Source organism: Uloborus diversus, chromosome 4 (genome assembly GCF_026930045.1).
Source record: "Uloborus diversus isolate 005 chromosome 4, Udiv.v.3.1, whole genome shotgun sequence".
Taxonomy (NCBI): domain Eukaryota; kingdom Metazoa; phylum Arthropoda; class Arachnida; order Araneae; family Uloboridae; genus Uloborus; species Uloborus diversus.
In genome coordinates, this window is record NC_072734.1 from 134519269 (window position 1) to 134535844 (window position 16576).

General features: G+C 31.1%; 1 protein-coding gene across 1 annotated transcript in view; it reads left to right on the forward strand.

Annotated features, from left to right (window-relative positions):
- The window catches only part of LOC129220050 (dynein heavy chain, cytoplasmic-like), a 135385-nt gene that overhangs the window by 58538 nt on the left and 60271 nt on the right, over positions 1–16576 (forward strand). Inside the window, exons 28-42 of the mRNA XM_054854389.1 lie at positions 358–504; positions 587–753; positions 1308–1481; positions 1930–2095; positions 3738–3923; positions 4862–5062; positions 6260–6542; positions 8109–8209; positions 8317–8470; positions 9145–9379; positions 9625–9808; positions 14416–14628; positions 14788–14940; positions 16123–16208; positions 16303–16459. Coding sequence (XP_054710364.1) covers positions 358–504; positions 587–753; positions 1308–1481; positions 1930–2095; positions 3738–3923; positions 4862–5062; positions 6260–6542; positions 8109–8209; positions 8317–8470; positions 9145–9379; positions 9625–9808; positions 14416–14628; positions 14788–14940; positions 16123–16208; positions 16303–16459 — 2607 coding nt within the window. The remainder of the gene's footprint in view (positions 1–357; positions 505–586; positions 754–1307; positions 1482–1929; positions 2096–3737; positions 3924–4861; positions 5063–6259; positions 6543–8108; positions 8210–8316; positions 8471–9144; positions 9380–9624; positions 9809–14415; positions 14629–14787; positions 14941–16122; positions 16209–16302; positions 16460–16576) is intronic.

Sequence of the window (16576 nt, forward strand, 5' to 3'; positions counted from 1 at the left end):
GTTTCAAGCTTACTGTGCTTAATATTAGATTTCTAAGATGAGGTTTAATCAAATTGCAGGTACCTAAAGTACCAACAAATTGTGGGATTTGTCTCTGTAGTTAAGTGATTTTTTCCACCATTCCCTACCTCTTAGAAGGACTGATTCTTCATAGCATGAGATAAAAGGGTGTCGATAATTTGTTTGCATGATAGCTTGAAGGAAGGTACATTTCTGAGCCCTTGTCTATAGTCCCTTAATATGTTTTTAAAAATGTAATTGCAATTGAATATTTCTCATTATGCTTTTGCTGCTTCTATAAGTTCATAAAAGCAATTTTTCAAATTTGTGTGAAGAAGAAAGCTTTTTTTTTTATAGGTTCGTGAAGCTTGGCAAAACTATGAATTGGACCTGGTTAGTTATCAAAACAAATGTCGCCTTATCAAAGGATGGGATGATCTTTTCACTAAAGTTAAAGAACATATCAATTCAGTCGCTGCCATGAAACTTTCACCTTATTACAAAGTAAGTAAATTTTTGTCTAAGTGTTTTCATATTTCTATTTGAAGTTAAATTTTTACTTTAATAATATTGCTTGTTTAATTAGGAATTTGAAGAAGATGCTCTGGCATGGGAAGAAAAACTGAATCGTATCAATGCATTATTTGATGTTTGGATTGATGTTCAAAGACGATGGGTATATTTGGAAGGTATCTTTTCTGGTAGTGCTGACATACAAACACTTTTGCCTGTAGAAACTTCACGATTTCAGAGGTGTGTATGAAATCTTGTCTTTAGATTATTTATAGCTGAAAATTTTTTATGTACTTAATTAACACTTTGTAAATAAAATTATAATTTGTAGAAAATATTAGGTATTTCACAATCTTGGGTATATTGCATTTTTGGATACATCACACCTTTTTAGTGTCTCCTTACAAGAGTAAAATAAAGAAAGGTTACTGTATTATCAATTTTTTTTTCTAGAACATTGGGAGCTTTATGATATTCTCATTAAATGCTTGCTGATCTTTACTTTGGCTACTGGTCTGTTTTAAGACTTCTGTTTGGGGTTTAGTACAATATACCTCTGGTCGCAGTGTTTGGCTCTGCTGAGCTCTCCTCTCCTTCATTTCATTCATTATCAATTTAAATTTTAGTCCAGAGTTTTGATTTTAACATTACTCTTTACTTTTAATGTACTAACTTCTTTGAATCTACTATTTTGTGTAAACTGTGATTGATTTTTGGAATTGCATTTATTTATTTTATAGTAAAATTATTATTTTTTCATGAAAATATATGTACTAAATTTGTTTTGATTTTAGTATAAGTGCTGAATTTTTGACATTAATGAAAAAAGTCACAAAATCCCCTCTTGTTATGGATGTTCTCAACATTCCTGGAGTACAAAGATCATTAGAGAGGTTAGCTGATCTGTTGGGCAAAATCCAGAAAGCTTTGGGTGAATATCTTGAAAGGGAGCGTTCTTCATTCCCCAGGTGACTGCTTTTCTCTATTATCTATGAAAAAGAATTAAAGTGATGCAATTCATATTGTCTATTCAGGGCCTGCACTAGGGATTTCAAATTGTTAGCCAGTAAATTAGCCAAATTTTAGAAATAGTAGCCAATTTTTAACAGTTTTAGCTGAAGACTAATTTTAACAAATGAGAGAACAAAGTATTGTTTTAGAAAGTATAAAACTTATAGTGAGTTAAAACACTTGTATTAATGTTTTACAGATGCATACATTAAAGATAAATATGACAGTTATTTGGCGAGTGAGGGGGGGGGGTGTTCTCTAGTAAAATTTTAAACAATCTTTTGACATAATTTTGAGAATTAGGGGTATTTTTTTCTGTAGAAATTAGCGTGAGCCCTGCTATTTGTTTTCCTTAGCTAATATTTTATTGCTCTTTTTATTATTATTTAAAAACTTTTTTAAAAGGTTTTACTTTGTGGGAGACGAAGATCTGTTAGAAATAATTGGAAACAGCAAAAACATTCCAAGACTTCAAAAGCATTTTAAGAAAATGTTCGCTGGTGTAGCTGCCATCATTTTGGATGAAGATGATACTGTTGTTACTGGAATTGCATCTAAGGAAGGGGAAGAGGTAGGCTCACATTCCTTTAATAAATAACATCATTAAAATTCTTAGATTTTTTTTTCTAAGTTGAATGTTTTAAACTGTGTTCCTAAAATGTTAAAAGTCCAGTGAGAAGTACTGTTTGAAAATTATTTGCACTGATATGGTATAAGTATGCTTCTAAGGTTGAAGCAGGTTCAAATACATTGTTTTTTTGTGTTTGTTTTGAACTATGCACACTTGTCTAAATGTGTCTTGAAACTACAACATTTAATTTCAATAGAATATGAAATTCTTTTACCAGTTTACAAAGTAAATTAATAATGAAAATGCAGTTAATCAGACATCATCACATATAAACTTGTGTCGTTTGAAAAAGAATAATATATAGAATGTTAGTAGTTCATGTAGTTTCTTTATGTTCTTGTATGAATGCCGCTACAATAATAAATAAAGAATCTCAGTTTTCTTCCAATTATTAGAATATCCTAAGTTACCATCAGAATATCCTAAGTTGCCATACAAGGGAGCATGAATTTCACTTAATCGACCAAATTAGCTGTGCTCCAAAAAATGATGTCCTCTGACATAATTGATGCAATCCATAAAAAATGAAACAAGTTGCAAAGAAAACTTGCCATCTCTTTTGTTGATTTTTCTTGAATTAAAAAATAAACAAATAAATAATAATCCAAAGGGGGGGGGGAATGTTTTCACTTTTCTAGCTTTAAATGAGTAAAATGCACTAATTATTACATCATGAAAGCAAACTGGTAAGTGAATAAAATAAGAACATAATAAATTACTTTTGTGTGCAGTAATACTTGTACTAATTTTTAAAGTAATGTTTTTTTGCAAATTCATAAAAACATGACAAATAATGCAAAACACTTAAGGTACTTTTCATTAGTGTAAAAATTGTTAGTACTGTCTGATGAAGCATTGATTTTCTTAATAGAATTATAAAAGCTATCCGAATCTCCCTAATAATTTCAGTGTATTAGCCACTTCATCAACAGGAGTATACCTGTCAGACATCAAGCTATGTTCATGCTAAAAATACCAAGGATGTGCATGTTTTAGATCTTGAAATCATTAGTTCTTATATAGAGTTTTATCATTGAATTGTTTTACAGTAGGATAATGGGCACTTTGGTATTGCCTGGTGCCAAATTACCTTTTATGTCACAGTTTAGAAGGGAAAAAGAAAAAAAAAATCAGTTGCTTTGTTGACTCTTATGTTTCAAGCTTTTCTCATTTGGAACTGCTGTGCATACTGGCACATCTTACCCTGTGTAGAGGTTAAATTTCAAAAATTGGACTGTGAGGTGATATAATCAACTAAGGCTACTTTTGTGTTCTTTTTCACATCTATAAGAGCAATGATTATCTGATATCACTCACACACACACATGCATTATGCTATTATGAGTTACTAAAACTGTTTGATTAATGTCCCTATAGTAATCAATATTTAGAGCAGTTTTTGTATGTTAAAGCTGCATCTAAATGTGTCATATGCGTAAGATTTTCTTATTTCTTCGTTGTTTAAAAAGCTTTTTAGTTGTCATTTTTTCTTCATTAATAAACTCATTGATAAATGTGGCACTATATGTTCAAATGAATGAATATAAAAGTGAGAAAATTTGAGGTGTTAATTCTTTTTTAGGTTGTATTCAGTAACAGAGTATCCATTAAAGATCATCCAAAAATCAACGAGTGGTTGACATTGGTTGAAAAAGAAATGAGAGTGACATTAGCTACCCTGCTTGCATCTGCTGTGTCCAATATAGGACCTTTTAAGGGTGGAACTATTGATCAGAAAGAATACATGAAATGGGTCGATAATTACCAAGTAAGAGCTTTTTTTTTGTTTTATCTTTAAAAAGTAATAAAAACTAGTATTACTGCAAATTTAACTACTATTACCCTCTCTGAGTAGGTAGGTATAGAATTTACTATTACCTCCTTTTTAACTATTACCCTCCCTGAGTAATTTTTCTTACTGTGTGAAATCAATTGTGTACTTGTTTAACATTTTGGCAAATGCTGTCATGAAATGCTTTATTAACCTGTAACTAATAAGTGATGGTTTTAGATTTAGGTTTGAAGAATAGTATAATGCAGTATTAAAATGCTTGATTTTTTCTACTACAGTGAAGTCTCAAAAATCCGAGGTAATTGAGGCTCACTTCACCTCGAATAACTGAAAACTCGGATTATCTGGAAAAATTTTCCGCATTTAAAATTTACGCAACTTGGAAGACATAAGGAGCATTACCTTTTATTTCCTTGCATAAAAAAAGAACTAATTGTCTTCACAATATAAATAAATAAATAAATAAAATTTCACTCAAACTTCACCATAAATTTTCTTTTAATTGCTTTTAGACGAATTTTAACCTATTTTTTCTCTATATCCATATGCGTTTATATGTGCAAAGCAAACAAAATATCATAATCAACCTCTCATTGTATTTGTATTATTTATTGAACATAGTCAATAAGTTTTACAGCAGCAAGATATTTCTATTTTCAGATTTTAATTTAAAAACAAATTTTTAGCTACTAAAAAATGTAACTTAAAATACAAATGAAGCACTTTTGACTAAACGGAAGCTTGAACTTTCGAGACTCAGATTTTTGAGGATCTCATGTATTTAATTGTTTAAAGTTGTTTTGTTCCTGATACATTTTGCTAAAAAAAAGATTGAAATGGAGTCTAAAAGCATTTATTTATTTATCTACTTATTTATTTACTTGTTTATTTATTAATTTAACTTTTGTTTTCAGTCTCAAATTGTTGTATTAGCTGCACAAATATCATGGTCTGAAGATGTTGAAAATGCTCTCCATGCAATTGCCAACGCTGGAAACAACGAATTGAAGCCTTTGGAAGATGTTCTGGTTGCTGTTGAAACAACTCTCAATGTGTTAGCCGATTCTGTCTTGCAAGAACAACCTCCCTTAAGAAGAAAAAAGTTAGAGCACTTGGTGTGTTGAAATTTGGTTATTCCTTGGAACTTTATGCATATTTTGCAATTTTGTTAGGAGTGGATGTACAAAATTAGTTTTCATTTTGAGTTTTGGAGGGAAATGCTGAAATGCAGAACATATCTTTCATCTGTAAGCTATTTTATTGTTTCCCTTAATTGCGTAATTTTAGATGAGCTGATTAATGTGACAGTGAAACTCAGAACGTCCCACTAAAATGATCATGTTAGGATAAAAATTTAAATTTAAATAATTGCTCTAACTCTAGCTTTTTAACTTTCTTACAAAAGTTGTGCAGACAGGAAAGAAGCATAATAGGGTGTTGATAAAAATTACTTATTAGCATTTAGTGAGAAAAAATACATACTTTAGTACAAAATATTAATGTTGAAATGCTATTAATTGCCAAACATAGTAAAGCTGTTTTGCCTACTGTCAGTGATATCGGCCACTTTTCTCTCAAGCTATCTCTTATCATTCCCTTTTCACTCTTCTCTCTCTTTTTTTTCTTTTTTGTCTTCACAATGGCAGTGCTTTGAGCTAGCCTAATTTTTCTGAATGGTGATCAATGATTAGGGTCTAAATTTCAGGCAACTTGTGTTTCAAAGAGGTGATTCTCAACCTGCCATCTGCAGACCACTAGTGGTCCCGGGTAAGCTCATTAGAATGCTCATTCTTAAAAAGTAAGAGAAGATAGTGTCAGGATCCACGTTAAACATTCGCCACTGCGCTAAATGCAATAAAATCATAAATTTGGCAAAAAAGTCCTAATTTGAAAATTTATTGGCAAACAGAAAATTCTTCAAAATTTCCGTACAAAAAATGTTTTCCTACCTTATCCTCAAAAGATTGTCAAAAATTAAGGTAAACTTCATTCTCTGATTAAATATTTCCACGGACAAAAATACATTAAAATCAGTTATAGTTACTCTTGGGCTAAGACTTTTGAAATTTGGCTATTACTTTTAAAATTTGACTAATATACTGGCTAACAATTTAAATTGTTAGGGCAGCCCCTGAGAGTGTTTGGTTGAATTGATTTAGTTAATTACACAGGTAGGCTAGTAGAAGTTTGGACAATTTGTTCTTTACGGTATTGCTATATTTCTTTGTAAACTGTCGTGCTTTGTTATAGTGATATGTAATTGTTTTGTATTGGTATATTGTGAATATTTTTATTTTTTTCTCTACTAATAGATAACGGAGTTCGTTCACAAAAGAGATGTCACACGTTTCCTAATCAAGAAGAAAGTTGCAAATCCAAAATCTTTTGAGTGGTTAAGTAGAATGCGTTTCTACTTTGATCCTCGACAATCTGATGTCCTCCAGCAACTATCAATTCATATGGCTAATGCTAAGTTTAACTATGGCTTTGAGTATTTGGGTGTGCAAGAAAAATTGGTTCAAACCCCCCTTACAGATAGATGTTACCTTACCATGACACAAGCTTTAGAAGCTAGACTGGGTGGATCTCCTTTTGGTAATATTTTAATGTAATTTTCTAAGAAATAAATTCTGTATCCCAGAGCCAGACTTTCGTGAGTCAAAAATTGCAATTTTATTTATCAGTGTATCGTATGTAGAATCATATTCCGCATAGAGCCACATGAACATATTTAAAAAATAATACTAATAATCTTTTGTAAGTATTAGAGTGCGTGTTCAAAAATATTTTGCATGCACCAGACAAAAGTTTTTCCTCTTACCTCTAAAGTTGCGATTATGTGACTTACGTTGTTCTGGCTCTGAGGTACAGAATTGATTGCTATTAAAAGTAAGAAATTTTAGAGAATGACTTAGTCTAAAAGATCAAATATACAATATATTTTTAAATAGAATATTTTTTGTAAGAAAATTATAATGTAACATGTGAGACATACTAATTATAGCATAATTAGTATGATTACATTTGATAAATCATGATAGTTGGTTTAACAAATGTACCTTATTATGTTAATGTTTGTTTAATCAACTAATGTTCAAAATTTTTAAACAGTAGAGTTAAATATTAAATTCCTTAAGGAGGAAAATCAGTTTAAACAGGTCAAAAAAATCTTTTTTTTTTTTTAATGTTATAAAATGTTAGTTGAACTATTCAAAAAAATGTTGCCAAAATTTCAATTCAAAATTCCGATTAGTGCCAATGCTATGAGCACTTTAAAAACTGTGGAGATTTGAAAATGTTCACAGCAGTTGTTTTCAATTGCGTTTTTCTCGAAACAACTTTTTTTCAACTGGTGTGCATTCTAGCACAAAATGTTATTGGCTAATTCTTCTGAAATTTTGTGTGAATATTCTTTATTCAATTGCACTGTATATGAACCTAATTCTGGGATGGTATTATTATTAAAAATCTTTTCGTAATTTGAAAAAGGTGAACAAAAACGGTTGAAAAACGTGAATTTTGTGATCAAACACCTCAAAAGCATGAAATGTTTAATTTTTTTAACCAGAATTAGGTTCATATTCTGAGGAAATATGTTGTTAATGATAAAAAAATTATAATGATTACCGATAATAATTGTGACTTCGGAAATGCACACCAGCAACAAGCTCTAATTTCGACCATCCATGGCATGGACATCAGCTTCTAACGCTTCTATTTCTGGCAGAAATGACTTGAAAAAATGACAAAATGTGCTTCAAAATGTGAATAAAATATCCTTCAATTTTGAACAAATTCTGATTATTCCTTCCTTGCTAAAATATTCACGAAAAACACTAAAATTTCTGCCTCCTAAACTGGTTTCCCCCCTTATGGATATTTAAAAAGTTTCTAAGCTTATAAATATTAAAACATTTTTGTAGGATAAGGGAATTAATTATCTGAGAAAAGTTAAGTATGTGATGCCACATCACATCTGCTATGAAATTGAAATACTTAACCAAAAAAATTTTTTTTTTGTCCTGACCCCTTTTTTTAGGTTTTATAGTTGAGTGTTATCAGACTAATGTCATGGTTTACTGAAGCGCATCCCTCTTTCCCTCAAATTATTTTATTCCTGCTGCATCTTATATTTACCTTAAACATTTTATTCAATTTAAGGTCCTGCTGGAACAGGTAAAACCGAATCAGTGAAAGCTTTAGGTCATCAGTTGGGACGTTTTGTTTTAGTATTCAACTGTGATGAGACTTTTGATTTTCAGGTAATATTTTTTACATTGTAAATAAACATCCTTGCATTTTTACTTGTATTTTTGTAACTTACTTCAGTCACAAAATCATGAAACACTTTCTGATTTCTCCTTCAAAGGCAATGGGCCGAATCTTTGTTGGTTTGTGCCAAGTTGGTGCTTGGGGCTGCTTTGACGAATTCAACAGATTAGAAGAAAGAATGCTTTCAGCCGTTTCTCAGCAAATTCAAATGATTCAAGAAACTCTTAAAAATCAACTGAGTCAAAAAACAAGTAAGTTTTCAAAGCTAATTATTCCAAAGTGCTTTAATTAATCAAAGTTTACAATTCAGCTTGAGATTTTTCCATTCAAAAGCTTACCCTTTTGCTTTTGTATAATGACATGTAAAACCACCAAAGTATCCCTAATCCATCTTTTTCTCCATGTCACTCTCTATATATATGATTTTGTGTGTGTCAGGGTTATTTTGTAAATTTTCCAGTACTGCACCGTTGATGAGAAAAAATTGAATTCTCAGTATCGTGTCCAAGTTTATATGAATAGGCAATTTATTATTTCAGAAAAGCAGTATCAAAACAGCATTCCTGCACCAAATCATCCTTGGTGTGTCTTTATGTACTGCTTAATATCACATTAATTTAATTTTCCTTTTCTCCGAGTTTTGTTTTTGATTTATTATGGAAGAAAGAAAAATATTTTTTTCAAATCATTTATATTTTTACTTTAACTTCTAACTCTTTTTTTTCTCCTTAATGCATACTCAGCAAATCTTACTTTGAAAGTTAAAAAATATGAAAAAATTTAAATTTTAAATTCTTGTACTGTTTCTGTTAGAATTTAGTTATTATGTTCTTCTTTATAAATGATTTTTCCATCCATTTTTCAATTTTTATCTCACAATTTATATCTATCAATAGATTACTAAAAGCCCAAATTTTTGTTTTAGATATAAGTGTAGAACTTATTGGAAAGCAAGTAAATGTTAATCCAGACATGGCTATCTTCATTACTATGAATCCAGGATACGCTGGAAGATCAAACTTGCCAGATAATTTGAAGAAGTTATTCAGATCTCTTGCTATGACCAAACCTGACAGACAACTTATAGCTCAAGTAATGCTTTTCTCACAAGGTTTCCGATCTGCTGAAAAGTTGGCGAGTAAAATTGTACCTTTTTTCAAGTAAGATTTATATCTGTATTTTATTTTTCTGCATTATAAATTGGTTAATAAACTTACAGTAACATTACTTTATGTCAGGACAATTGTATAAAAGTCAGGACAATAATTGTTTTCTTCTTTCAATATTCCCAAAGCTCTTGTTTTCTTTGAAATATATTAAATTAAAAAAATTCATTTTATAATGTTTTAATGTATTTAAATGTTATGAATAATATTTAAAAATTAGTTTAATCTGTTATGTGTAGGTTATGTGATGAACAGTTATCTAATCAATCTCATTATGATTTTGGACTGCGAGCTTTGAAGAGTGTATTGATAAGTGCTGGAAACATAAAACGGGACCGTATTCAGAAAATAAAAGATACGTTAGCAGAGCAAGGAGAAAAATTACCGGAAGGAAAAATTGCTGAGCAACTTCCCGAACAAGAAGTAAGTCTTTTCATATGCTTACTAGCCGTACCCACACAGCGATGCCCGTGATAAAAATTTAATGGAAGTCCGTTGAATAAAAAATTGACGCCCCCTCCACCTCTGATGTGAAATGATCGTTTTTCTTTGTATAAAATGCGTACACACCTTTTCAAAAAGAAAAAAAACTATTTAAGTTTCTTTGGAATTAGATTTAAAGCTGCTTTAAAATTCTATTTAGCGAGTGAAGCAGTTTTACTGCAATTTAAAATATCTCACCAAATAAACAAGAAAATACATCAAATAATATCTTTCAAATGTAAAAAAAATTCCGCAGCTCTAATGTTTATCGCCAAACCAGCAACCACGCTATCATAATCCATCCATCTAACGAAAAAACCATCCCGTGGAACATTCAAAAATCATCTCCAGAAAAAAAGAAGAAAATGTCGTACATTTCACTCGGATAAAAACATATCAAAAGTTTCTTTTCTTTCAACACAAATCGCCAAAACAATGAATTACATTAACGGTTGCCTTAAAACAATAATCCTAGACTGAACTACTCAGCGCCTAACGTGCCAAGCGACCACTCTACTGGAACCCAGCAATTTTGCGAGTGAAACGGATGTTTTTCCTTTGGCAATAATAAATGTTTCGCCAAACAAACAAAAAGGTATAAATTCACATTAACAATAGCTCTCAAATCTTTATATATTAAGAGCTGCATCGCCCGGCTTTGCACATTCTACCTTGAGAACAAAATTGTGCCAAGTGACATATATTCAACAATTAATTAAAAGAATAACTTAATAACTTAAAGAATAACTTAAATAAAAGAAAAAAAACATGCAAAATCACCCTTCCAAACAATGACGACAGATATTAAAATACTTTTAAGAAATTAAAATGCGAAAGATGGATTTTAAAAGCGTAACCATGGAAACATGAAATAAAATAAGTTTAAGAAATCAGAAACAGTGGATTCAAAAAGCGTAACCATGGAAACGCGAAAATAAAATGGTTGACAACATGAATCAAAATGACATATTTCGACATTGATTTAAAAACGCTTGTAACTTTTTTTCCTTTGAAGATAGAAGCTAATTTTTTCGACCACAGGTCAAGAGAGATCTGGAGTAAAAAATCTCGCTTTTTCCAATGCTGTTAAAAAGAAAACTGTGGGACAATTCCTTCACTTTTTATTGATAGATTTAATGAAGAAAGTAGTGCATAAATTTCAGCTAAGCCTAAAAAAGTTCTAGCTAAAAATGCAAATTACTCCCGCCGTAATTAAGTTAGAGCATTGAAATAAATTGTTTGGAACGCAGAAAATTCTACCCTTTTTAACAATATATAATATTAATATGTGCAAGTTATTTTTCTCCCCCCTTTAATAGCCAATAATAGGCAATTTACGTGTAATTCGGGCCTAAATTTGAATTTAAAAAAAAAACTATTTATCGGATTTTTTCGAATTATAGCTTATGTTACTCAGTAAGAAAGTACCTTTCATATAGTGAAAGAATTTTTCAAATAGGTGCACTGGTTCCGGAGATTACCTCGAACATATAAACACACAAAAATCCGCCCTCTCTCTTTACCATATTAGTAAAGATTTATATTTTCCCTTTGTTTCCTTTATTGCTTTGGAATTATGCAGTGGTTTAGAGATAACTTTTAGGCATGTAATTAACATTTGAATGTTACCTTATTTATCAATAAACCCTTTTAGCTTTGTAACTTCTTCATAGGTTGAATTTTGAAAATTTCAATTATGTGCAATACAAATGAAATACATTTGGAGATGGGTGGGAGAGGTTTGGTAGAAAAACCTTTATTATTATTATTTTTTAAGCATTTGGTTTTAACAAAACAATCCTGATTTTTACTATCTGTCACTTTTTGGCCGATTCCTTATTCTTTACCACACTAATGAAGAAAACTGAATCGCCATTCAGTGAACAAAAACGACGCAGCTACTTTCATATAGAATTTTTTTGCAGTTTTTGGAATATGTTGAATTGCCACTACCTATATGTACTAATAACACATACACTGCATACAGCCTAATCTTTAATTTGTCGGAAGTGCTTGTATTCTGCAGTTTTTGTTCGTTTATTTTTCATGTTTGATCATTTCAAACTTATTAGTGTATCAATGCGGATGAGATTTTACTATCCCTCTTAGTGGCAATTAACATGCCCACTCAGTATTCAACTCTATAGAGCAACTCAAGTATACTAAGTCTCATTGTCTGGAAAGATAACATGCAAAATACTGATCCTTCGTTCAATCAGTTTATAAGTAGAAAATCAATGTCTATTTCAATGTAATTCCCACATATTTATATCAAATTAGTGAACAATTGAAGTGTAACTCCCAAAGTGTTAAACTTTGTAGCCTCATAGGTTGATTCTACCAAGACGTGTTAGGGATCTATATAAATGAAAGAAAACTGGCAGGTCCACGAGGTTTATCTATGAGTCTTCAAGAATGAATGTGTTCTTAAGCAATTGCTAGTTGAAAACTTGTTCAAGTAGTAAATTTTTCTCTATTTCACTGTGTAATACTTTTGTGTTGTATTGTTGGATTGCTTTGTACTTAGTCTACAATTTAATTTTTTTGAGCAATCCGAATTGCTTATTATCCTCACTTGACTGCAGTTGATGTTCCAGCTCCTTTTTCAATGTTCCACGTAATGATCATCTCTAGTAATATATAGGGCAACACCTCATCCAAGGGGGCCCATATGCAAAATTTTAAGGGGAGGCTCAAAAATTTTCCCCATGGTTTAGCAGAATATTTCCCCCGTAGAAACCGATTTCAGTACAGATTAGAGATATTAAAATTTTACACTTTTAATAACTTATTCATTAATGGCTGGAAATGAAATTTTTATACATTTTTGCAAAGAAAAAAGCACTAAAAGCAAGGAAGTTCTCATTTCTAGGGGGGGGGGGCGGCTCAAGCCTCCCCCTGCCTTCCTATATGGGCACCCTTGATCGCATCCATATTTGTAATGTATTGCTGTTATTAAATATATTTATTTCATTTTACACAAATTGCCTAATAGCAACACCTCACTGTTGAAAAGTAAAAGATGCATGAGATCGTGTTTGATAGATTTTTTATTTAATTGGACGATGACGTCATGAGGTATAACAACATTATGTATGATGTCAGGGGCGGAATTTCAGCATTTCGTTTGGGGGATCGAGTTTCTTGAGCAATTAAAATTTTTGCGACAAAAGTTTTAAATTTATTTTGTAACAAGTTATCTCACAAAATATCTCCTTACAAGTTTTTATTTTTTAGTTTTAGTCTCCTATTCTTGGGGTCAGGAAGAACAGAAAATTTTGTAACTATATTTAATCAATATCCAATGTTTTGCCGCATTGCACTTTGAAGTTAATCCTCAAACCTCCTGAGAAACAAAAGTCATCTTTAAAATGACTGGCCAGATTGAAACAGACAAAAAAACAATGAAACAAGAAAGTTATGTTAAAAAACACACTTCCTTCATAATTGTCTCCTTAAAATAACCAAGAAAGCTTTTTACATTGGGCTAGTATTTATTTTGCTTCATTAAAAAGTATAGTCGTAATTCACTAAACAATTTCTCTTCCCTCATGCTATAAATTTTTCTTATAAGTGCAGTGGCGTAGCAAAGGGCTTTGCTATCAACCAATGGCTCCAGAGCCATTGGTTTTAACATAAATGCAGATTTTAATGCTGTAGTTTATGCACATGAAAGGGCTGTTTTGATCAAAAAATTAACTTCAGGAGGTATTTTTCAAAAAATCCTCTTCAGAAGGTAATTTTCATCAAAAAATCCCCTTCAGATGATATTTTTCATCAAACCCCATCAAAAGGTACTTTTGATCAAAAGAACCACTCTAGAGGGTATTCTTCATCGAAAAACCCTCTGTAATAGGTATTTCTGGCTGCGCTAGTGTATAAGTGTAAAACTAAGTTATAATATGAGCATTAAATTTATGTAAAATGACATGGAGTTTAGGTGTAAAAATTGCGCCTCAACACTGTACAGGCATCTCATACAAGACACACCATCATAACATAGATTACACAATTTTGAAATATTTAACCCATATGAAGAGATTACTTCTTAAGTTATGGCAAGCCATTATTCTCCATCAGTTTTTTGTATTTTGAAAATGCAGGCAAATGATTTTCTAAGTTATCTAAATTGAATTTACCCATTTTTTATTATTCTAAGTGAAAACTTTGGAGGTGCAACCGCCCCCTCTTGACCCCCCTATTTGCCGCCCCTGTGTGATGTTAATAAAGTTTGATTGATTTTTATAATATACTGGAGTCAAATTTATGTACAAAATTAGGGAGTTGGTTTAAACCTTCCCGACTTTCTTCGTACCTTAGGTTGGTTTCTACCTTATAGTTATTGTCATGTCTCGACAAAAACTAACCGATGAAGAATGTGCTATCGCACTACTAACGTGCTCAGATGCTATCTCAATTCGGATTGCGAATACATGTTTTGAATTCAACTTGCCAGCATCCAAATGAAAAGGGCCCATCGCCAGATGCAGATGTTTTTTTTTCTTCATGTTTTGAAAATAATTTTTATGTTTAAATTTTGTTTGCAGATTCTAATCCAGAGTGTTTGTGAAACCATGGTACCAAAGTTGGTAGCGGAAGACATTCCTCTCCTCTTCTCTCTTTTGTCGGATGTGTTCCCAGGTGTTTCTTACACTAGGGCTGAGATGAAAGGCTTAAAGGAGCAGATCAAAAAGGTCTGTCAGGAAATGTTTTTCGTTTGTGGAGAGAACGAAGAAGTTGGTGGACTCTGGATGGAAAAAGTAAGACTGAATTTTGAACTCGCAAAATCATTTCAGTATTTAAATTTTAAAAAGGTATTTTTATCCATGGGTTAGTGTATTTATTCAGTAATGACAAGTGATTTTCGAAATTTTAAGTTTCTCAGTTACATGCTTAAAGTTCTCATATTTGTACCTTAGGTTCTACAATTGTTCCAAATATCGCAACTAAATCATGGTTTGATGATGGTTGGCCCTAGTGGCAGTGGAAAATCAACAGCATGGCAAGTTTTGCTTAAGGCACTTGAAAGATTTGAAGGTACTGAAGGAGTTGCCCATGTAATTGATCCAAAGGTAAGAAGACTTTGGTCAGTTTTTGCAGCTTTATGGCACTAGAGCTATTTAAATGCTATTTGTGTATGTTTGTAGAGTGTCAAAAGAACTCATAAATATTAACTATCCTTTTCAGGTGTCATAGATTAACTCTCCTATATAGAGGTATTTTGAGAAAAATCAAATCCTGCAATTATACCTCTCTAAATTAGGAAAAAACTCATTGAAACAAGTTTATTAAATAATTATTCTAAGTTTTATACATTTAAATATTTTTTTTATCTATCTAACTTGTGTTATTTTTACCTTTTTGGGAATAAATAGCATATGATATTATTGGTTTAATTTTTTGTTTTCTTGCCAATTGACACTCCATTATTACAAAATAAAGTTTCTGCTTTAAATGAATCAGTTTTGAAGTTGGACTTTTTTTTTTAAATTAAAATGTGAATACGAACTTGGTCACCTGTGGTTTGATTGATTCAGGGATGACTGTGGATCATGTAAAATTTTTGGAAGACAATGAAATTTTTGGAAGCTCACTCCCCCCCCCCCCCCATAAAGACTCTTTAAATATGCATACAAAAATCATTAATAAAATCATTTTAAAAAAATTTTTTAATAGTAATTTTTTAGTGTTCACTTTTTGTTGAAGCAGTTCTAACTACTGCATTGGAGTTGCTAATCAATCATCACATTAAGAAATAACTCAATTTTTAGTATTCAGTTTATGACTAGAAAATGAAGCAAATGTCATGTAGGCTTTCATTACAAACACTACTGGAACATTATTTTAGAGAAATAGGCAAGACATATTGTACACTTCACATCATCTTGGCCCAAGAAAAAGTAAATGCCAACACTGCAGGAATGGCAGCAGAAAAAGGGATGTTTTCAACATATAACTTCTATTACTTTTTTGCAATGCTGCCAACACAGACTAAAAATGAAACTATTGCAGAATACAAGAAATTCTTAAGAAACAATTTTTTTAACAAAAAGAATGACTTTTTTTTTATTTTCACTTTAAAGAGAGAAGAAATTTCAAATATTTTTTGAAATGCTAAGGACCAATAAATACTACTGTCATATATAATTCAAATTCAAAAGATGTATCTGTTATGTATATAGTTTTTCAACACAATTCATAGTTTTTTTAATGTATGGACTATTTTAAGAAATTATTCAGATTTCTTTTTTTAGGCTATTTCAAAGGAAGCTTTATATGGAACACTTGATCCCAACACTCGAGAGTGGACTGATGGATTGTTCACTCATGTTTTGAGAAAGTATGTCCATTTTGTCTTTTGCATTGTGTAAAATTTTCTCTAAAATATTTCTCAGTAATGAGTACTAAATTTCGATGGATGTTTTCTTTCGTAGGATCATTGATAATGTCAGAGGTGAAATCAGCAAGCGACAATGGATCATATTTGATGGTGATGTAGATCCTGAATGGGTTGAAAATCTCAACAGTGTTTTGGATGATAATAAACTCTTAACATTACCAAATGGGGAGCGTTTGAGTTTACCTCCAAATGTGTGTATAACTCCTTGTTTTTAATTCATTTTAAAGATTTTTCTGTGTGTCTATAAGGTATGTAACAAATGCCCCCATTTGCTGAATTTAATATTTGTCTGGTAGCCATAAATACAG